We start from the raw sequence: 23,048 nt of genomic DNA, 5'->3' as shown, positions 1-23,048 counted from the left end.
TTGAGGAATTTAATTCTGAGAAGTCACAATTTGATTTTTTCAGTGCTGCTTTTGTCAACCAGTTGATTGCAGCTCCAAAGGGTCGTGAAAGGCAATTAGAAGACACAAGGCATTTAAAATCTTATTATCTGCCAAAATAAAATAAAAAGTCCAACTCCTACTCCCCCATTCCACTTATGCCACAATTCCCCAAAGTCCCACCAGCAACATTCCCAAACACACCCAACTGCACCACAGAATTGGGAATTATGGTCACAGATTGGAGGGGAGTTTATTTTACTGGAAGGGGATGTGGGTCTTATACAGATTACACAGGAAATAAAGGTCCACTTGACTGAAAAGAGTGAAAAATATTGGAGTAGTCATTCAACAAATGTGTAAATTATGCATTCAGTTATCTCCCCTTCTTATCTCATTGGCCTGTCTCATCAAATAGTTAAAATACTGTGCTTTCAGACATTTTGACCAAGCCACAAATTCTTTTTTTTTTTTTTTAATAATATCCAGTTCAGAAGAGCACTTTGGCACTTGCCTGGACCCCACTGTCTCCAACTTAATGGGCATTAACTGTCCCAGCTGAGTTTCTGGAATAAAACCCATTGATCTGTGTCAGTCAGGATCTTGAAAACTGAAGACCTGAGGTTTCAAATCCCAATCTGCTCATGTGCATTAAAATAAGCTGGAAGTCTTCACTGGACGTGGGCTCAGGCTCTGACAACGCCAACTCCAGCTAAAATTCATTCGAGTAAACCTGAGAATAAAACTGAATATTTCCCTGGCAAGAAAAAAAAATGAGATTATGATTATGATATTATTGCTATTCTTTTCATTTATCATTATTATTGTAATTATTATTGTTGATATCATTGCTACATAATCCCTTCTTTCTGTTCAGTGGAATATCCATCCTGCAGCAGCAGTTGGGGATTTCTATTTCACAAATCAAACCCCAAGTGCAGTGAAATAGAGCTGGTGAGAGCTCAGGAAAATGATTCAGAGTTGAATGGATTCATTCAGGATGCTTTCCCTGTCTGCTGGCACATATGGAACACATGGAGATCAGCTGAGCTATAATTATAAGACAACATCAAGAATGGTCTAAAATTTCCTGGGGCAAACACCCCAAGGAGGGGAAGAATCCTTTTTGGGGCTGTAAGTAGGACAAATGGGATTAGAAGGGAAATGGGATAGAATATTAAGAATTTTTTCCCAGCAGCACAATCAGCTAAACTGAAATAGTCCCCAGGGAAGGAACAGAAATGCAGATGTTTGGTGGCTGATGTTGGAAACACAGAGTGGAGAACAATTTTACATCTGCCCAGAGGTGTAGGGGCATCCTAAACCAACCTCACTGAATCCTTGGCCTTTCCATCTGCCTGGGTTATTTGCAAGAAGTATGGATCAGATCCCTAATTCCTGCACTGTGACACCTCCATTTGTACATGGTAGATCACAGCAGGTGTGCAGAATTAATGAGACACCATCATTAAATTTAAATTAATTTCTCTTTTTCAGATACAGAAAATTTCCACACACCAAGTGGGGTTAAAAAAACAAGAGTATATTTGTTAATGTTCCTCAAGAAATGCTTCTCCGTAGAGGCCAGAGTCATAATTAAATCTATTTAATCCAATCCCTCGAGATCTTTCCATACATGTTTCATGTCCCAAAGCAATTAGAAACATAAAGTTATTTAAAGTAAATCTGTCAGAAGGAAAACTGGACTGGTTTTCCTGCTCAGATCCCAGCGGGACAGGATGAGTCTGACTCCAACTGTGTCAGCTGCACAGCACGAAGGAAAACTGGGATGAGAAGGAGAGGTTTGTGACAGAGGTGGGCGAGCTGGAGGATGAATCTCCCACTCTGCTGAGTTGTCCAGAGCCTAAGGAACAGCAGAATTAAGTCTGGCCTTTATTAAATCCCCAGTCCTGGCTTTTCATAAGATCAACCTGTATCCTCAATTCCTGAAATCTGAATTCAGCTCGGTCGCTTTGTGTTGCTGTGCTCAGCCACAAACCCTGAGCCAAAGCCTTGCACTCCTTCCCCTGCCACTGCTGGCAACTGAGATGATATTTCTTAGTGGCTGTAACATACAACCCTCTCCAATTCCCTCATTTGGGGCTGACTTCATTAGTGACTTCCCAGCGCAGCGTTTTTCCGAGTCAATAATTGCATTTCCATTTTAACAGCAGGATTGTGAGCCTTGACATTGGGCTGTGTGGAAACGAGGCTTCAAAAATCCTGGGATATCTCACCACCTCAACCTGCATGTCCGGGGAGAGCAAAATGAAGCTCTTCTTCATGAACCAGGCACCAGCTTCTGTAGAAGCCCAGGGAGATGAAATTTAACTTGGTCATGACCCACAAGATTGTTCTTATTATTACATTCTTCTCTTCTCTCTTCTCTCTCATCCTTCTGCCTCTCCAGACAAAGCAAAGTGTCCCCAGGACAGGAGCAACCCAGAGGTGCAGGGAAGTGCAGGTGTGATTTGGCATGGCCACACATCTCCTGAGTTAAAGGAGAGCAGGAGCAGTCCCAAATTCGGGTGAGATTAAGAAAAACCAGAGGCAGCAGCAACAAAAACTATGGAGTAACAAACAATATGAGTTTTGCCCCTCAGCAGAGGCGCAGCCAACAGCAGCCTCGGAGTTTTCCTGCTCAAATCAAAACTCCCACAATCTTCAAGTGAGGCCAAGGATAAAACATCAGTGCCAGCAAATTACATTACTTCTGTTGTTATTAAATCTTAGGAAGTTTGAGATGTCTGAAGGCCCAATCCACATAGGTGTTTGTTTATAGGTATGAATAATAAATGCTAGATAATGTAAATTATGTACAGACCACCAATCCTTCCCAGACAAAGTGAATTACTGAGCTTTGTACCAGCTTGGTACCAGCTCACACCAGACCTGCTGATGTCAACATTGGCAACACCTTGTCCTTGCACTGGAGGACATTCCATGAGAATGGAGCTCCTCAGCTGGTCCAGAAGGATTGCAGGACAACTTATGGGGTAAAAAGAAACTTGGAAAAAACCTTGAAAAAGGCTGGAGATTTGCTGCAGTGCTGTATCCAAAGGAAAGTAAACACACATGGTTTCGTTACACAGCTCACTGCACCCAGCCAGGGAGATGCAATCCCTTTTCCCTGGCCACATTCTCCATCTCATCAGCGCTTTCTGTCCAGGAAAGGCAATAAAATAAGAATGTGTGTTGCCAAGGTGAAGCTTCAAGAGTTACAATTTTAAATTTCCTATTAGGGATAAGGTAAGATTTACGGGTGATATACTGATTTATAAATATGTTTAGACAGTGAGTATTTCTGGCTTTAGGCTGGAATCGGAAAGCTCAGTTTAAAGAAAGATTTTTAAAGGTTTTGTGGTACATAAAATAAATCCAACTTATACTTTCAAAGATCAGTCTGACTGTATAAAAGATGATGACAGCGACAGTGGGAAAAAATGTTTCTTATATCCACAATGCTCTATTATTTTCTCATTAAGTGGAGTTTTAAAGGGAATCATATCAGTGCCTCCAGAGGATGAGCTATATAAACAAGAGCTACAAATTTATCTGTGCATTAAAACGAATGCTATGGTAACAGGTTTGATTGCTTTGGCTGCAGTTTCAAAACCTACAGGGTATATTATCCCGAGATAATCTCACCCTTGGGTCCTTCTATATATTAGATCTCCTACCTCTAATCCTGGGAGACACAGCCTGGCTAATAATGCTCCCCCTGCCTTTGGTTTGTCACAGCTGCAACCTGCCTCTTCCAACTTCAGAAAACACATTGCCTAAGCCATTTTATTTTGATCACTCAGAATCGTTCTTTTACGGCTGGAGAAGGTGCAAAGATTTATTTCCTTGGACAGCAGGGAAGATTTCCTGCAGCTGGTGGAGCAGGGGCAGTGCCAGCCTGGGAGGCCAGTGATGGATAATCAGGACATTGGGCAACCCAGGGTGGACTTGGTGGCCTTCACAGAATTCACAGACTCACAGAATCGCTGGGTTGGAAGAGACCTTCAAGATCATCGAGTCCAACCCAGCCCCAACCCCTCAACTCAACCCTGGCACCCAGTGCCACATCCAGGCTTTGTTAAACACCTCCAGGGATGGTGACTCCACCACGTCCCCGGGCAGCCATTCCAGAACTTTATCACTCTTTCTGGAAAAAACTTTTTCCTAATATCCAACCTCTATTTCCCTTGACAAGGGAGCTCTCAACAGTTCATAGGCTCAGAATTCCCTGGATTGTCAGGGGCACAAAAGGATCACCAAATCCAACTCCTGGCTCTGCACAGCACCACCCCATGAGCCCCAACACGTGACTGAGAGAGTTGTCCAAACACCTCCTGAAGGATGAGCTGCAAACCACCCAACAAAAAATTCCTTTGGCCACATCTTGGCATTCCAAGCCTTGCTGGGGTCCCTCCCAACCCAGCAGGGCACGGGCACAACTCAGGGCTGCTCAGGCTGTGCTGTCTTCCCACCCATCTGTGAGAAACTCATGTGGGGCTGGACTTCTGTCAAGAACTTGTCTTTTTAAATCCTTTGTTTGAAGTCCTATGGGTGCAGGTTTACTGGATTCAGGATGATTTCAGCCTACATCCATAATTTTCAGCTCATCACAGCTTTGATCCCTTTGAGAATCCCATCAAAATCTGAGCTGCAGGTGGTGAGGGATCCTCAGGCTTTGGCTGGTAGATCTGTGGTGGACCAGAGTTTGGAGAAGTGCACGTGGATGAGGACACAGGGTCCAGCTCTTTGCACTGTGGGTGAGGTGGTGCCAGAAAGGCTCAGTTCCCCACGACACAAAAATCTGGGAAGCTGAAGGCATTATCCACTCTCCAGGCCTGGAGAGCAGGCACTTTCAGCAGCCAAGCCCCTCTCAGAAGAGCCTCACACCTCCCAAGAGCTGAAGGAAATCAACCTCTCAGCACATCCCCTCCATGCTGAATCAGCCAACAGCTGCTTTTCCTGTTTTCCCCACTCATCCACAGCTGCCCTCACCGTGTTCACTGCAACACCATGATTCCCTGTGAGTGATTTTCCTGGATGAGCTGCAGCATGCCGGCGCTGGGGAGTGATTTACAGGTGCTACCTTATAAAAAAGAAAATGCTGCTGCTTTTCAACCTCTACAACAAATCCTGAGGGCTAGCAAAGACCCCCAAATGTCTCAGGCAGCTCGGATGGCTTTCATATTCTCTTCCCAGGATAAATTGCTTCTGAGCATGCCTTCACCTGTCACTTCTGCTGAGACACTTCTGAATGTCAGAAACTCCTACAGCTTCAAGCCAGCTGTTGAGAGGATCCCTGTTATTATCACGACGTTGTCAGCGACAATAACAACAGTTAATAAGTGATGATAGGGACAAAAATGTCTGGTTCCTGTGTACAGCTTGTCATTTGCAGTCAAATCTAACACTGCTAAAGGAGTCTTTGGAGTGAGTGCTGAAAAAAGGGATCTCTTCTGGGAGAGGGCTCTGTTAAAAAGGCATCCATGTTTAATTCCACTTAATCTTTTCCAACTTAAAGGCGCTCATGTAAAAATCAGCCTGAGCCTGTACATGTGTGCATTAAGGATTTCTGAATTTAAAGGGCCTGTCCTAGCCTTCAGCAGGGTGACAGTGGAGGCTTGGACACACTGCCTTGGGCAGTGCTACCAAAATCTCACTTGAGGACAGAATCAGGAATTTGTACTCTCAATTCAGAGGCAAAAAACAAAAAAAGGAGGTAATTTGTGTACATGTTGCCTCTGCTCTGAACACAAGATCACATTTTTGCAGGATTTTGTCACAAATTCTTTGTGGCGAATTTGTTTTCTGTTTTGTGTGGGTTAAAAGCAGGAACTCGCTGATATTTGCCTCAGCAAATTGTTTATGGAGTGGTTATTTTTGCACATCTCATGCAGAAAAAAAAAATTAAAAGTGGGCCTGAAAAGGAGTTGCTTGTCACACCTGAGGGAGACACATCCCTGCACTCTGCCTTACCCTGCTCCTGGGCTTCGCAGCTCTGCAAATATCTCCTGCAGGAAATCTCCCTCCCTTACACACACTGTGTATATTTTACCTCTTACAACGTATGAAACAGCCCATGTAAGAGAAGTGGACGAATTATTGATCCTGTACAGGGGAGAACAGGGGGAACAGAGAGGATATTCCATGATGTGATGCAGCCAGCACACATTTCAGTGGGAAGCCAGGTGGAGGGAGCCCTGTGGTTCATAGCTGAGGGCACTTCAGGTGGATCTCAGGCACTTTCTTTCTCACTGTGGTTACCCCACTCAGGTTTTGAGCCTAAGCTGATAAAAAAGCTTCTACAAATTATTTAAGTGAGAAGTTCAGCTCTGTCTTCAAATAGAAATTGAAATTCCTTCCTTGGAAATCCAAGCCATGGGGAGATCCAGGTTTCCTGCTTCATGTTGATCTTTTGTAGGATTCGTTGACTGTTTAATTTTTTCCATTAAATCATTCCTTTTGGCCAGGAGTGGAGTCCTTTGCCTTCCATATCAGTCTGGATTTTCCCACCTCAGATAATTTCATCAGGTAATTTCCTTCCTGCATGACTTGAGGGCTTTGTATCTAAACATTGCCTCCAACTGACACAGGTAGATGATCGAGCAAGGCAAAAAGTCAAGGAAAGCCATAATTCTGTCCACTTGGGAAAAACCAGCAACTGCAAGATATGGATCTTCCTCATTTTGTATCTTTTTCTACCTATTTAGAGTTCCATTTTTTTGTATGTGGATGAAGGTCAAAGCCCATTTTGTCCAACAGTGCAGACTTTTGTGCTTTGTTTTGTGTCAACTTCATTTTATCAGTTCTTTACCTTTGATTGAAGTGGAACATCAAACTGAAAATCACTCCTTCATCTCTTACACTGTGAGTCAGGGAGAAAAATCTTTACACTTTTTAGGAAATAATTGGGCAGTGCTGCAACAGGACCTCCTGAGAAAATCGTGGTAACAGCCTGTCATGGGTTTTGAGAGTAGAAAAGAGAAAATTGTTTCATGCAAGCCTTTAAACAGTTGTATCTGCAGCCTTCAGGTGAGCGAATTTCATGTGGGCAGTGAGGAATAAATCAAGCTCTTACATAATTTTTTGCAGTCTGTATTGTTCCTGTCCCGAGCTCTACAATTTCGCAGATCATTTTGAGCATTTCAAAACTTGGATGTTATTTTTAGCCCCTAAGAAGTAGCTTCTACATAAATAGTTGTTGCTAATGTATTATAAACTAGGATTAGCTTAATTAGGGACTTCACAGGAAAGTAATGACTATTTAAGCCCTGAAAACAAGCTAATTATTTTGTATCAATCATTGCTAACGCTGTCTTCAGTTCTTCTTAAGGTGACTGTTCAAAAAGATGTATGGCAGACATGCTAATTAACAGATTTCTTGCCATCATGTTACCAGTTTTTGTAATATATTAAAATTCCTCCTTTATGTAACACTTCAGATATATTTTTATATATATACATTGCTGCTCAGGTTATTTGACAGCCCTATTCAGTGCTTTTTTAAAGTTACATCACCATCAAAGTTGCTGCCAGAGCTGCACAAGATCCAACAGTGATTTCTCCCCCTCTGCTCTGTTGGAAAAGCCAATATTTTAGTATTTCTGCCACGAATTTTCATAAACTCCTTCTATTTGTATTACTTCATCACAATCCATTTGAAAGTGTTAAATAAATCCAAATTAACAAGGAGAATTTGAGGATCTGAGCTCCCAAGGGGCAAGACCAGCATCTGAAGCCCCTCTGGATCATCCCTTCCCTGTTGTTCTTTTCCTGCCGCTCCTCCTGTTGGGGCTCATGTTAAATACCAGGAGTTAGGGTTAGGAAGCCCACAAAATCCCCACGTTTTACAGAATACAATGACATTTAATTTATGGCACCTTTCTGTGTTTGGAATAATTTGGAATATCCAGCATTTAATTCTAATTGGTATTTCCCCCCTTTTTTTTTTCTTATTGCAGATGACAGTTGTCTTTTCTTTAAAAATCATTTTCTTTTCAATTCCTCTGTTCTCACCTTTCATATTCAATATTTTTTCACTGTGGCAGCCTCTGCACGTCCCATTCCTTCAACTTCCCATGCGTTCCCACACATCATATCCATATGCTGAGATCCCACTGGTGGGTTTGCAATTAATGCTTCAATTTATCCTGCCACACCACCTCTCACAAAGTGACAACAAAAGGTTCCTGGTTAGAGCCCTGATTTCCATAAAAGAGCACTGGAACTGAAGCAGGTGAATTTTCAGCTCTGCTTTTAACTGGCACCGGCTCTGGCTCATCCTGAATTTCCCATGGTGTTAGTCAGTGGAAATCCTGCCTTGGAAAGGGAGTGAAGTGGACAAATGCAGAGATAAATACAAAGGTGCATGGTTTCAGTAAATACAAATATCTCCGTTTCAGCCTGAGGAATGCAACCCCACAGATCCTGCTGCGGAGCAAGGGGCTGGCAGGAAATGATCACACTGTGATCAAGCATCCAGGCAGAGAATGCTGCTAGGTATTAAAATCCAAATTATTGACCTTCATCAGGCAGTGGCTGCTGTTAGGGCTTGTCAAATCCAAATTATTGAGCTGGTGCCTTTCACAGGATCCCTGGGAGTGAAGGCCCTTCACTGAGGACAGAACATTCCAGCTCTGCAGCATCCCTGCTCCGGCTTTTCTCCCTCTGAAACTTCCCATGGTGTCATCTGATCTAATCATGGCTTGGTAATGCTGGCTCCAGAAGAAATCTGCCAGAGAAAATGAGAGTTCCTACATCTCCTGCTGGAAATGCCCGTGAATTACGGCCCCAGCCAGCCTGAGCAGCTCAGGCTCTGTGGAAAGGCTCGGAAGGAAGAGAAATTCCATTTTTCTTTTCATTTCTTTTCAGGGGCGTCCTCAGGATTGTCCCAGGCACTTGAAGCAATATTAAAGGTAGTGGAGAGTCACAAAGAAATCTTCTTTTTTTTTCCTTCTCAGAGCCACAACCAGGCAGCAGTGACGCCTCCTGTGGTACAGTGAGCACACGGACAGCCCTTCTTTTGTACCCTGAGGGCAATTCTTGAGGTAAATTTACCCCTGAGCTCAATTCTTGAGGTAAATTTACCCCTGAGCTGAATTCTTGGGGCAAATTTACCCCTGAGCTCAATTCTTGCAGGTGAGAGCCCCTGAGCAGCCCTTGGTGAAGCTCTGACATGCAGGACACTCCGATTTTCCACTGACATTCCCATCGAGTGTCACTGTCATTTATTGTTGTCATAACTGGATGATTATTCATTTTATGCTCAATATTTTGATCCTAAAGCAGATCCCAGCCTCCATGTCTTATAAATATCATCCCCAGCTTCCTCCTAAAGCCAGCTCTGCACCCTGGGGAGCCCTGGCAGAGCACCTTGGCCATGGACCCTCCTCAGGTGTTTCCACTTGATGAAACAATTAATTTTTTTGAGATCTTTAATTGACATTGTGATCCCAAGAGCATAGTGAGAGTTAAATATTTCCTTTTTATAATTGCACATTTCACATGCTGGAAGCAATTTCTGGATTATATCCCCGGGCCCATATTCTGCATCAGAACTGAAACTTTGTGATGGAAATTAATTACATTTTCGGTGTGTCTGAATTACAGATGATCCAAAAAAAAAAAAAAAAAAATCAGTTTAAATGTGATTTTTGGAGGAAAAAAAAGAAGTCGTGCTGTGATCTCTTTTGTAAAATAACTTCTCACGTCACCATTAAAGTTTGTTCTCTGCCTAAAAGTCCTGCATGGCAAAACCATGGCTACAGAATGTGGCCTTTCAAAGAAATGTTACAGGAGATGAAAAATACCAGATCAGCTTTCAGAAGAGACATCTGAAAAGAACTTGGAAAAATAAAAGCATTTCCAAGTCAAATATTTGAGATGAAGTGTTACCCATGGGAGCTTTCTTCATAAATACATAAAAGCAGCTTTTGGGGAATGCCCATAATTGCTGCATTACATATTCCTGCACTTGGCAAACTGATGCTTGAGTTTGAAAATAAATCAATTTGGGCTTTTGCAAGCAAGAGGGAGAGGCAGAAAATATGTTTGTGCTGGGCTGCAGTAATTTTTGGAGTACATCAGCAACTTTGGGAGCTTTCATAGGTTCACCGAGAAGGGCTTTTGTCCCCAAGCACAAGTGCACCCCAAAAGCGGGACAAAGGGGACACGAGGAAGGCAATTCCACGGGGTGTGGATGTGCTGCTGAGCTCTGCCTTGCCCAGGGGTATTTATAGATCTGTGGGGATGCTCAAGCTGAGCCAGGAGTGGAATCGGGGCTGGGCACAGCCCGGAGGGGACACGCAGAGCTGATGGGAGGGGAAGGCAAGGAGAACAAAGGAACCACAGAGACAAGGTCGGGTCCTGTGACCCTGAGGAGGAGCAGGTGTGGGTTGGACAGCACTGAAAGAGCAGCTGGATAAAGGACAGGGAGCACAGCACGCCCAGAGCAGGAGTTACTTCAAAGGAAAGCCTCTCCTCTCATCCTACAAAAGGTTCTGCGTGTGCAGCCCTGAAAGGGAAGAGCTGGGAGCTGATGGATGGGGCCTGGAGCTGGGCAGGAGCTCCTGAGCTGCCCCTCCACACCTCCCTCCTGCTCCTGGAGCACCCACAGCGCCGCTCCTCACCCAGCTCAGCCCACCTGGGTGCCCTAATTCCACACGGGAAAATTCGGCTGCTCTGCTCTGAAGGGCTGGGGTCAACCCTGGCACTGCTTCCCCTCAGGAGCTCCAGCTGATGTGAGCCATGGATGGGCAGGTTTTGGGGGGTTGTGAGCTAATCCTGCTCTCCTGGAAATAGCCACTGGGTTTACAAATGGATTCTGACCTGTCCTGCGAAAGGCTCTTGGAGTGCTCAGCGTTTTCCCCTGTTAATCCTGCACATCTGAGGCATTTGAACTGGTTTGCAGACACAATTAATTGCTCTTGCTGCTGTTCCTTCCTTGAGTCACTCAGACAAATTCCAAACAGAAAGAAAAAACAATAGTTCCCTGGTTTTATTGTAAGATTTTCAAATCCCGTGCAATAGGGTTTTATTCCTAAATGATGTCCTGCCAGGCTTTGCAATAATTCTGCCCTCCTCCTTCTAAATCTCCCCAGTTTTGCTAATTCCCTTCCAGGCTGGTGTGGCTCATCCTGGTGCAGATTCCAGGAGTCTCTGACCATGTGCAATGTTAAGGTTTCTTATTAAGTCTTCCAAAAATTACATGCAGGGTCATACCTTAGTGACAATTCTGGGAATCTTAAATAGAAATTTTAAAAGCGACTGATAACAATAATTATTGACAACCAGCACGATTCATTGCATATTTGTTTACAGCTTTATACATACACGTGAACTTCCCAACTCATTTATTGGCTTTAGTGACATGAATAACCGAGGGCATGATTTATAATGATTTGTCATCTGGTGTTAGATTATAAAAAGTTTAATTAATTTTTCATTAGCCACAGTTAATGATGGGCTTGTTAAGCATCTCGAGGTGAAGCCAAGAGCTATTAACTGTATTAAAGACCAGTTTCAAGAGAATTACTCCGTTTATAATCCCCAAAATGAGTTATAATGTTATTTTCCCCTTTCAGAAAACCGGTTTAAGCTATATAGATATATTAAAATCTATACAGAAGACAAACTTTAAGGCAAACTGATCATATAATAACAATTATTGACCAATTTTTCCTCCAATTAAAATGAGATCAAATTTCTTGAGGATACTTAAAAATCAACACATTGGTTTTTCATGTAGCAAAGAACTGAACTAGAATGAGTGACTATTTGCAGGAATTGGCTGCCACAAGACTTTTTCTTATTGTCTCAGCTGTTTACCTAATGAAAAGATAAATTAGGGTTTGAAAATTTATTTGAAAATGTAATTTGATTGAAAAATCCTTTTGTTCTGCTCTGGGGCCTGTGCTGGGTGTGCATGGCAGTGGTGGTTACGGAAGGATCCATGACTCAGAGAACTTGCAGAAGAATAAGAGATACCTGTGAGTAATCAACATGGAAAAATGTGGGGGGGGGGGGAGGGGGAATGGAAATTTAAATTATTTTCCTAGCAAGCTTTCTTTTGATTTCCAGAAAAAGGGAATACATTAAAACTGAAATGAAAATCTTAAAAATAAGTGTCTAAACATAGATTGCTGCAAGGTGAATAGTCTTAAGGCTTATTTTAAACAGGTGGGAGGACCAGGCCTATGGAAATCACTGGGAAACGTGCACAGAAACTGCAAACCCTGTGGGTTTGGAGCTCAGAAACCTCAATTTTAGCAACCCTTGGCCATAATCTACATTTCTAGAAATGTATTTAACTGCTGTAAACAGCTGTATGAAGGTATTGGGCTATGGCTGTGGCTGGAAATGCCCAAGGCCAGGGGGAGGGGGCTTGGAGCACCCTGGGATGGTGGAAAGCGGATGACTGGATGGTGGATTCCAATCCAAACCATTCTCTGATGCTATGCCATGATTCTGTGATATTTCCTGAGATTGGGAATCCCCTCTGCACAGAGCTGTGCCAGTACCTGTTGGAGTTCTGGATGCTGAAAGTTTTAGACTTTCTGTGCTGACAGACTCTGATCCCCCAAGAGAGGAGGTCACCTCCACCTGGGGCCGTGGAGAAGGCTTCCAAAATTGATTGATAGCCCTGGGATTATGGGTGTGGAGTTTGAGTGGAAGTGCGCGGTGTCACAGGGTGAAAAACTTAAAGAGTTTGGGGGTTTAGAATATAGCAATAGATACAGAGCAAGATGGAGGTTTTAGGGTGGAGGCTTCTTCTTCGTGGGTTCAGGTGTTGTTTTGTAATTGGACAGAAAAGTCCACATTGTGGACTTCGAGTGATCAGTTATTGGGTTAAAAGTGAAAATAATTTAGGTGTCATTTCTTCATTAGGTAGTTCAGCCTTAAAAGAAAGATAGTTAGTTAGTTACTTAGTTAGTGCCAAGTTAGTCCCAAGAAACTCACTTCCTTATCGACCTACGACACTTAGCTAGTTTAGCCTTGGAAAGAGAGTTAGCCACTTTGTAGCTTGTTAGTAGAATGCTGTAGAACTCACGACTTGTCATATAGGACATGGAATACCGTCTCTAGCGCCTCAATCCCGACCTCGACAGAGGCAGGAAAAAGAAGCTGAGAAGTGGCAAGTACCCAGCAAGGGAATCATTTATTACCCGTGCCCGGGGGCTGGAATTAGATGAGCTTTAAGGCCCCTTCCAAGCCAAGCCATTCTGGGACTGTGTGACACAGGGCAGACAAGCAGCAATATCTGGATGCTCACTGATCTTCCTGATGCCCTGAATTTCCCCCGGGAGGAGGACTCCGAGCAGCGCTCCCAGCTGCCGGCAGGTGTGCTCAGCGCACAGCGCTGCCCGACTCCATCCTGGGGAGGCAGCGTTCCACCCACAGCGAGAACAGCTTTAAAAGCACAAAGAGAAGTGTAGGCCCCTCTAAATGTCTTGCCCCAGGCAATCTGTTTCCTTTCGCAGGGTTGTTCAGGAAACTGGGCTGCTCTCAGCGCTTCCCAGCAGCGCCGCTCGATGAGGGCACAATTCTCACCCCAGATCCGTGCAGGGATCCCAGAAACTCTGGTGGCTGCTGCAGACCCATCCCAGCTGTATGTCCTGCATGTTCCAGCCTCTCTGCCCTTCCCGTGGGATCATGCAGACACAAAATTCCCAGAATTCCCAGAATCACTGGGTGGGAAGAGACCTTCAAGATCATCGAGTCCAACCCAGCCCCAACCCCTCACTAAACCCTGGCACCCAGTGCCACATCCAGGCTTTGTTAAACACCTCCAGGGATGGTGACTCCACCACCTCCCCAGGCAGCCATTCCAGAACTTTATCACTCTTTCCATGAGAAACTTTTTTCCTAATATCCAACTTGTATTTCCCTTGGCACAACTTGAGACTGACCTCTGGTTCTGTCAGTTCCTGGAGACAGAGCCCAGCCCCACCTGAGCACAGCCACCTCTCAGGAGCTGTGAGAGTGCTGAGGTCACCCCTGAGTCTCCTTTTCTCCAGGCTGAGCACCCCCAGCTCCCTCAGTGCTTCCTCACAGGGTTTGTGTTCCCAGCCCCTCTCCAGCCTTGTTGCCTCCTCTGGATGTGCTCAAGCATCTCAATGTCCTTCCCAAACTGAGAGGCCAACCTGTATTTCCTTTGGCACAGCTTAAGGCTGTGTCCTCTGGTTCTGTCAGTGCTGCCTGGAGAAAGAGCCCATCCCCACCTGGCCACAGCCACCTGAGATCTGCCAACCCCACCCTGAGCCCTTCCCAATGCTCAGTGCAGATCCTTCACCTCTCCAGCACCTGTGTGGCCAAATCCCACCCCAAAACTAAGGGCAGGAGCCACACCTGAGTCCCTGCAGGGGTAGAACTTGAGCTTGCAGGACCTTGGAACACCAGGCACGGGGTCCCCTCTGTGGCAGAGCATCCCTGTGTCTTGATGTTGCCAGAAGTCTCCCTGCCAGGACACACCCTGCTTAGATTTGCTTCTGAAATAACTACCTTCAGAGTATTCTGAAATGATTAAACATATTTCTCCATCTTCCCTTTGATTTTTTTTTTTTTTATCTAATAAAAGTCATATATCTGTGTTTGGCCAATACAAACGTGTAATCAGTGTAAATTATGAGGCAAAAAGCATCAGTGGGAAATAGAGAGTTTGCTCCTCACAGCTTTTCAGCACACAGGTACCCTGGCACACGTGAGTGGAAGGAGCAGAAGCTGAGGTGCACGAGTTACCCTGCCCCTGGCCTGTCTCACCATCTCTGTGCTCAATGGCACAGCCTCAACAACCTTCCTTTACCTCGGGGCTTTGCAGGAGTGGAGGTGTTGCTGAAACTCTGCAGGATTAGAGGAAAGTCTCGGTGACCTCTCTCATGAAAATTATAGGGTTTTATTGCTCCTGTTAGCAACAGTGGGTGTCTATCATTTGTTAATCAGTCTTCACTGAACACTACAGTGGAAAGGAAGAAATTGCAGATTTCACAGCTACAAATAGAGGGAAATGTAGATGGAACCTCCTGGGTCTCTAGTGAGCCCTCATGGACCTGGAAAGGGGACGTAGATCACACCACCTCTGCAAAAGCAGCAGATCTTCACCCTCCACGTATCCTCTCCAAATTTCCCTGTACCTCTGCACCACACACCTTCCATGGGGAAGTTTTTCTGGTGCAGACAAGTAAATTCCAACAGCTCTGGGGCTGCTGCAAAGAGAAATTGCTGGAGCTCTGGTGGAAACAAATTCCAGCTGGTTCTAACGAAGTGGTGTTCTGTCCAACAACGCTGGGCAGGAGCTGTGCCCCTGTGCCCATGCAGGGAACAGAAGGATGCTACACGACAGCTTAGGACTTACTGGCTTGCACAGATGCCAGACACAAACCAGTACAATGTCCTCAGGGAGGGGGAAATCATTTTATGACCTATAAACCACAAAAGAGAGCAAAACCAGAGGCCATTGTGGATGAAGGTGGAGGAAATGTTCACTGCTAAGCTCCCAGCCTAACGTGCTGTCTGCATATTCTGAACTGGAGGACTAAATTTAGCAGCCCTGCCAAAACGACAGCGAGGAGATTGGAAGCATGTCCCCAGCGCTGGGGATGTGTTTGGCACTGCCCCTCTCACCCAACCCATCAGCTGCTGTGCCCAGGGCCCCTGCTGGGGACACCATGGCCAGCACCTCCCAGAACGTGCCAGGGCAGTGAGGGATGGGAGGAAAAACCCCGAGCAGCAGCACTGCTGTGGGAATCTGTCACGGTGACACCGGCGGTACGGAGAGTCCTGCATGGTAATGATTGGTTTACAATAAAAATTACTTCAAATGCTGGATCAGAAAAAGGATGGTTCAGTCCATCAAATCGCTGTCAGCTGCAAATTAGGCTGCCCATCCCTAGGCAATGGAGAACATAATTGGCTTTGTCCATGGCTGGGTTTATTTTTATCTGTTCTGTTAAAGTCAGGCTCTTGCCTCACTCGTACTGGCACAAACAGAGAAAAAAGGTCTTGGTGCAGAAAGGCTTTTTTGCACCTTCCACCTGCAATAAATGGGGCAAGTTACCCTTGGATTGCTAAAATTAGCCAAGGATCCTTTGAGGGACTACTTTGTGTCAGAGCCAGGTTACCTGCATGGGAGAAAGTAGGAACAAATGGTATTTTGGTGGGAACAAATGGGCTTCCAGGAGTCTTAGACTGAAACCACCCTTCAAGCCAAGCAGCCAGGGCTCTAATCCAGTCCTCAGGGTTACACAAGAGAGGCTGGAGGAGGTGGGAACCTTCCCCAGTCCTGTGAGAATCACAGTAACTCCCAAACCTGCTCTGATTTCCTGCAGACAGGCTGGAGATGCACACACCTCCCGCCTCCCTTCCCGGGACTGATCATCCCCACCCCGCCAGGCGTTCCTCCCAAAAGTGCTAATGTGAGATGAGGCTGGGACTGAAATAACCACCAGCACACTTCCCTGGGGCTGGATGAGGAGCTCAAACCCCTCACCATTCCCAAAGTTCCAGGGATTCTGGCTTTTGCTGCTGGGAGCACCTGTGCCACAGGCTGGGCGTGGAAGGAGTCTCCATCCCTGGCACCACTGCCAGACACTCGAGACTTTCCAACTCTCCCTCAAATTCCTACCTCTGTCTGTAAACTCCAAATATCCCTCTCTGCTCCCCTCCCCGTGCACAAATTGAAGACCATGCCCTTCCCTGGGTGGCTGAGCTTTGTTAACACCTTTCCCTGACACTGCAGGGTACAGAGAGACTCCAAAAGGGAGAAAATCCACTGAAAAAAAAAAAAAATATAGCTGACTAAGTAGGAGGGGGAACAATGTCTGTCATCTTAACCTGTCTGTCATCCTAACCCAGAGGATTCTCTGCTCCACTTAGTTGGCTCTGCCTTTATCCTCCTCCAACTTTAGGGCATTTGAGCAGCACCTGGGTACCTGGGAAATCCTCTGCTGTGCTAAAGGCTTGTGAGAAATAAAGGAACGCAGGCAGAGGGAAGGTTTAGTTCAATTTCATGTTGCACCAAGTACAAAAGATCTGTCTGTGAGTAACTCCTAGGATTGTGCTGATCAGCAAAGGCCAATAATTCAGAGTGACAACAAACTGGAGACCTCTCTAAGGTACAAATGGCTGGAAAGAATTACTAATTATTTACTGTCCACCTACTCCTCTAGGTTTGTGTCCCAGTTTGACCACCCTTGCCTTGCTATATGTGCATGGATGGCAGAAATGATGGCACTGCCAGGAGGAAGTATGAAGAAAAAAAAAATGTTTAAGATACATAAAATAATGATCAAGGCTTATGAGGAGCTAGTGAAAGGTAGCACTGTTGTTATTGTAATTATTGTTGTTGTAGTTGTTGTTCTTGGCGGTGGTGATGCTGATGAGTGTTGTTGTTATCATTATTATTATCATTATTATCATTAAGTAGGTGAAAATCACACAGAGCAAGAGATTTGCATCTCATCCCGGGCTGGCAGGCAGCTCTGTCACTAACCTGGAGCCTCAATTCCTTCTCAAAATAATAGAAATAATTCTGGCACGCCAAAAATCCAGCTCTGACCTCAGTAAATCCAGCATCCTGAGGAATCCCAGGCCGGGGAGCTCTGTGCTCAGGGCTGCTGCAGAAGGGCTCAGGGTGGGTTTGCCCTGATGAGGCTCTCACGTGACACTGCCTTTGGGTTGTCAGCGAAAGTCCTGCAGATTAGTGTCCCCTGAAATCCCCCTAAGCAGCTCTAATGCCCTCAAATGGGCTTGCTGTGGCTCACTGGGAAGGCTGCACGAGACAAAACACTAATTATTCGTGTAAAAATAGAATTTATGATTCCGATCACCGTGCGCTTCTCCGCTTGGGATGCGCCGCCGAGAACTTCATTCTTTTTTCTAAAGTCTGGAAAGAAATTCAGAATGTGACCCTGCTCAAAACTGCAAAATGAAATTCGGAAGCCAAAGATTTTTTACCTTTCTCTGTAATTGAATCCAGCTGGCCTCCTCCTACCCTGCCTTGCAGTCATTTACAGATATGCAAATGGAGGGAAAGAAATGGTGCTCTCTGCATCTGCACTGCACGCCAAAAAATCAGAAAATGCCTCTCTTCTCACAGGTTTGCAGCAGTTTTGCCATTCTGCTGCTTTTTTTTCTTTTTTTGATCCAGCTCAACAATACAATGTGTTTTAGTCATATATTTAAAATGAAGGAATCAGTCTCTGCCTGGGCAATCCTGGGGTTCCTCTGGCAACCTGAAAACTTTAACTTCTACAGGGTTCTCAGGATGCAGAAGAGCAAGGAGAGGTGGGACTGGAGCCCTGGCAGGGAGTTCCAGAGTTCCACATCTCCCTTGTGTATTTAAGCTGGAAAATCGTTCAGCTTTGAGGGATTCTTCAACGGCCTTCACATAAGGCTGGGCCCAAATGGCTCCATCAGGAATGGATTCTCCCCCCCAAAAAACGACTGCTTAAATGGCAAAATAAAAGATTGTATTTTAAACAGCACAATTTCACTATTTAATAATGCTATCTCTATTAAATAAGCAAGAAAGAAGATTTTGCACTAAATCCCACCTAAAGTCCCGAAGAAGTTGCTGGAGCAAGGACCTGGTTTAGCAGCTGGGGCAAAACCCTAAAATCAGTTAGGGGATTATTTGGGGCAAATATCAAGCATCAAATATTGGATCTGCCTCTATGGCTTCTTCAGAAGAATAATGAAAATGGCCTTTTCAAATTAGTAACCTTTGGGAGAGCTATGCTAAGAGCTGAATTTATTAGGCCCTGATTTGGAGTTGTAGGTATGAAGAGGAACAATCACAGGTAGATTCACTCACTCTGGTCACTGGCTGGAAGCTTTTGAGTGTAAAGTTTTTGTTCCTCCAGTACTCTGCATAGAGGGAATCCTTAGCATTCCCATAATATTATTATTATTATTAATAATAATAATAATAATAATAATAATAATAATAATAATCACATAACCATAATCATCACAATAACAATAAACAATTATTATTATTATTGTTGTTGTTGTTGTTGTTGTTGTTGTTGTTATTATTAATCCTTATGTTAGACTATTTCCACTTTCAGAGTAACCTCAGTGGGAAAGTGCAGACTTTTGCTGGGAGGTGAAAACAGCTGCTGTAAACCTATTTTCATTGATTTTTTTTTTCCTAAAATGGTGAACACAATAAAACACAATTAGCCTCGAATTATCCTGGATTTGTTGGATATTTAGCTTGAAACATTTAACATCACCTTGGCTGCAGTGGCACCATTTCACTTCAGCCTTTCACTTCACCCCTTGGTATCGCTCAGCAAGGAGGGAAGGACAAATCAGACAGCACCAGCTCAAAAATATGCTCAGAATTCAGCAGCCTGATTGCTGCTGACCACCCAGAGACAGGTGTGACACATATTTATGGGCTTGATTGTAAACCAATATCCGTTCATTTCATTTATGAGCCCATTACATGTTTTATTTTGACAGTTCCACCGCCGTGTTCCTGCAGTCTTCTGGCCATAAACTGCTCACAGTGGGATGTGGAGCTTATTATTTGGTGTGTGGGCACTGAGCACCCCACAAGCTGATGAACTCTGGACAATTTATTCATTGGATTTTAAGCCCAGTTAAATCAACAGCTAAAAGGGAGCCTCGCTCACACTCCCTGGAACTGCAAACATTTGATACTGTGAAAGTGGGGAGGAAATTGTTATGGATTTTACATTCCAGCACTACCCTCATGCCTAAGATTTTATCTCTATTCAGGAATCCCAATGCTCCGAGCTTGTTGTAAATCTGATTATTTGAGATATTTTTCCCCCCAAAGTTCTGGAAGCTGACTTCCCAAGGAGCTGGCATTTCCCAGCTATCCAACCAGCCAGAGAGAGATGGATGGTGCAGAAAGAGAGAAAATGAATGGAAAATAAAAACCCTAAACACAAGAGCCTTGAAAACCTGAAGATGTGCACAAATGATCCAAGAATGCATGTGTGCAGGCATGTGGGTATTTGTGTATCCATATATCCATGTATATACTTTCAAGAAGATGATTTTAGCCAATTCCATGAATTCAGGGCCTGGATATGAAATGGCCTGAACATTACTTAGCCATGTTGATCTAGAAAGCTTCAATCCTTTCATGTTACATTTTTTATGTCATTGTTTCTATTGGAATCTGGTTCCAAATCTGCTTTTTAATTAATTTTCCTCCTCTGTTTATTGACAATATACTTATTTTAAGGAGTGTAGTATATGGTCACAAACAATTTGTCCCTCGGCATGAACAGCCACAGGATGGTGGGGTTGTGACCTCCTTAGCCAGTCTCTGCCATCCTCTCCATCAAATATATTTGGTATCAATCTTTCTAAGTTCCAAATTAAGACCAATTTCTTGTTCTCTCGCTGATGTTATTTGTCAAGAGCAAAGTGTTCCCTTTATTTTTCAACATAATCTTTTATAATTCAAAAGTATTGTCATTTTCCTTCCACTCTTCCATTCAGAACTACCCTAATTTATTCTTTCCTGGGTGAGTCTGGCTTCCTAGACCTCTGGTTCTCTTTGTACATCCACATGTAATGACTCCCTGGATGTGGTGACCAAAAATGGTAGTTCCCAAAGTTCCTGCTGAAAGGAATTTGGTCTTTTGTAAAATTGCCAAAAACCTTGGAATTTGAAAAAGAAAACCAGCGATTTTCCTCTTCAACAAAATTATATCAGAGAAGGAATAAGGGAACTCCTGCGCGTAAAGTAGCCACAATATTTGATTTCTGATGGCAATTTCCAGAAGGTTTCCTGGCTGGTGGGAAAGAGGGAGAGCAGTTCTTTTCCAGAGGTCACTTAGAGCTGGAGGCTGAGGAGGACACTCAGGTACCTCAGCTCGTTCTGGCTCTCACCATTTCATAATTTTAGCAGAAGAAAAATTATATCCTAAGTGCCTGCTAATGAGTTAATGCACCACACACTGGAAACCCAAGTATTGCAGTGTTTGGTGTTAGGAGAGAGCCACAAGTTCAGGCCCTAAACCTCTTTGGCCATTTTTAGAGGTGCATTAGTCCACAACTTCCATTAGGGATAAGTGAAATGGGAGTGAGTCAGCTCATCTTGAACTTCCCAGCTGAGCCCATTTTGGATGAAAGGTCACCTTCTGTCATTGGGAGCAAAAACAAAACTGGGACAAGAGTTGCAAGAGCAGAGCAGACATCACTGCCACCATCCCCTCCATGGCCGGTGAACTCCTTTTTCCATGAGATTAAAATAACTTCATCTCACTGCCTCTGTCTCCATGTCCTAACTGTCCTCAAAGAGGAATCCTGGAATCACAGACTGGTTTGGGTTGGAAGGGACCTGAAAGCCCATCCAGTGCCACCCCTGCCATGGGCAGGACACCTTCAGTGTCCCAGGTGCTGCAAGCCCTGTCCAGCCTGGCCTTGGGCACTTCCAGGGACCCAGGGGCAGCCACAGCTGCTCTGGGAAACTGTGCCAGAGCCTCACCACCCTCACAGCCAGGAATTCCTCCCAATATCCCGTCAATCCCTGCTCTGGGTCAGTGGGAAGCCATTCCTGTCACCCTGGTCTTTTGAGAGTTTTAAAGTTCTTCTAAAAGTTTCTTATGCCTTCTGATATTTACATATGTCTACTGAATTTTCTCACACTGTTCATGTAAATAATGATTGTTTTGCATTCTTCTTTGTGGGAGGAGAGAATCGATGGACTGTTGGTTTGACCAGTGTGGTTGGAGAGGTGGCAGTTTCACCCTCCAATCCACTGTCACTTTTGCTATTGTACATATACTGGAGTCAGAAAATAAAGTTTGCTTTTTTTGGTTCTTTTTCCTTCCTATGTACATAGCCTGTTTCTGTGAGTTATTTCATAGTGTGACACATTCCCTGTGTCCTGTCCCTCCATCCCTTCTCCAAAGTCTCTCTCCATGTTTCCTGCAGCTCCTCCAGGCCACCACGAGCTCACCACAAAGCTTCTCCTCTCCAGGTGAACAATCCCAGCTCTGCCAGCCTTTCCTCCCAGCAGAGCTGCTCAATCCCTCTGACCATCCTGGAGCCTCCTGTGAACCACGCAAGGAGTGGTGCTGCCAGGGATCTTGGGAAAAGGAGGAGAGGGGGAAGTGGAGAAGTAACAGCAGTAAACAGAAAATTCTGGCAGCACTGGACTGAACGGAAGTGGCACCACTGACATCACTAAAAGTAGGCTCAGGTCTGATCTGAAAAGCAATTTAGAATATGAGCTTTTCTTTCCAAATGAGCAGTAAGTGCCTTCCTTCACCCAGAATTCGGTGCTTTCTATTGCATTTTAAATTGATTGGCTTTATGGCCCAGTCCTGGGGAATTGCCCTAGCATGATCTCGTCTGGCTCGTGTTTCTAATTCTGGCAACTCTAAATCCAGATGCCCTGAAAATCCAGGCTGTTGCTTACAGCACATACTGGAGGTTAATCTCCATTTTTGTGTACCCAGGCAAAATCCAGGAATTGGGATGTATGGAAGATTAGCTCACAAGGTGAAAAGGAAAGGAAGCCAAAGAAGAAATTGCAATAGAAAATGTCCACATGCAGAGTGTGGAAGTGTCAAAAAACCCCCACAACCATTATTTCCCAACAAGAATTCAAACAGGTTTTCTGCATTATCTAGGATTTTTCTAATGGGAACAATGAAGTTGCCATCTGAAGGTGTGTCCTGCCACCAGGGTCTGTGGGCAATGGATGGAGAGATTCAGAAAACACAGTTCCAAGCCCATGCTCTTCCTCTCTGTGGTCCATGTTCAGCCTCATTTAGGACATTAAAGCCTCCACTTTGGCTGCCAGGTGACAAGAAGCCTCTCTACTGAATAAAAAGGGTTGAAAAGGCTGCAGCACGTTGTCGTGATGGAGGAAAGGAGGTTGTGGACAGTCAGGAGGTCAGACTCTTCTCCCACCATGTGATAGAACAAGAACAGCTTTTCATTGTGCCAGGAGAGGTTTAGATTGAGTGTCATGGAAAAATTCTTCACCAAAAGGGTTGTCAAGCACTGGAAGAGGCTGCTCAGAGAAGTGGTGGCACCAC

At 44.6% G+C, this 23,048-nt stretch overlaps 1 protein-coding gene across 1 annotated transcript in view; it reads right to left on the bottom strand.

Annotated features, from left to right (window-relative positions):
• Positions 1-330: 330 nt before the first annotated feature.
• LOC128812223 (translation initiation factor IF-2-like) overlaps positions 331-23,048 on the bottom strand; it is a 29,378-nt gene continuing 6,660 nt past the window's right edge. Inside the window, exon 3 of the mRNA XM_053986478.1 lies at positions 331-775. Within this exon, the coding sequence (XP_053842453.1) occupies positions 670-775 (106 nt within the window). The 3' untranslated portion in view covers positions 331-669. The remainder of the gene's footprint in view (positions 776-23,048) is intronic.

Source organism: Vidua macroura, chromosome 10 (assembly GCF_024509145.1).
Source record: "Vidua macroura isolate BioBank_ID:100142 chromosome 10, ASM2450914v1, whole genome shotgun sequence".
NCBI lineage: Eukaryota > Metazoa > Chordata > Aves > Passeriformes > Viduidae > Vidua > Vidua macroura.
The sequence above is the reverse complement of the archived record's forward strand: the minus strand, read 5'-3'. Positions and strand labels throughout refer to the sequence as shown.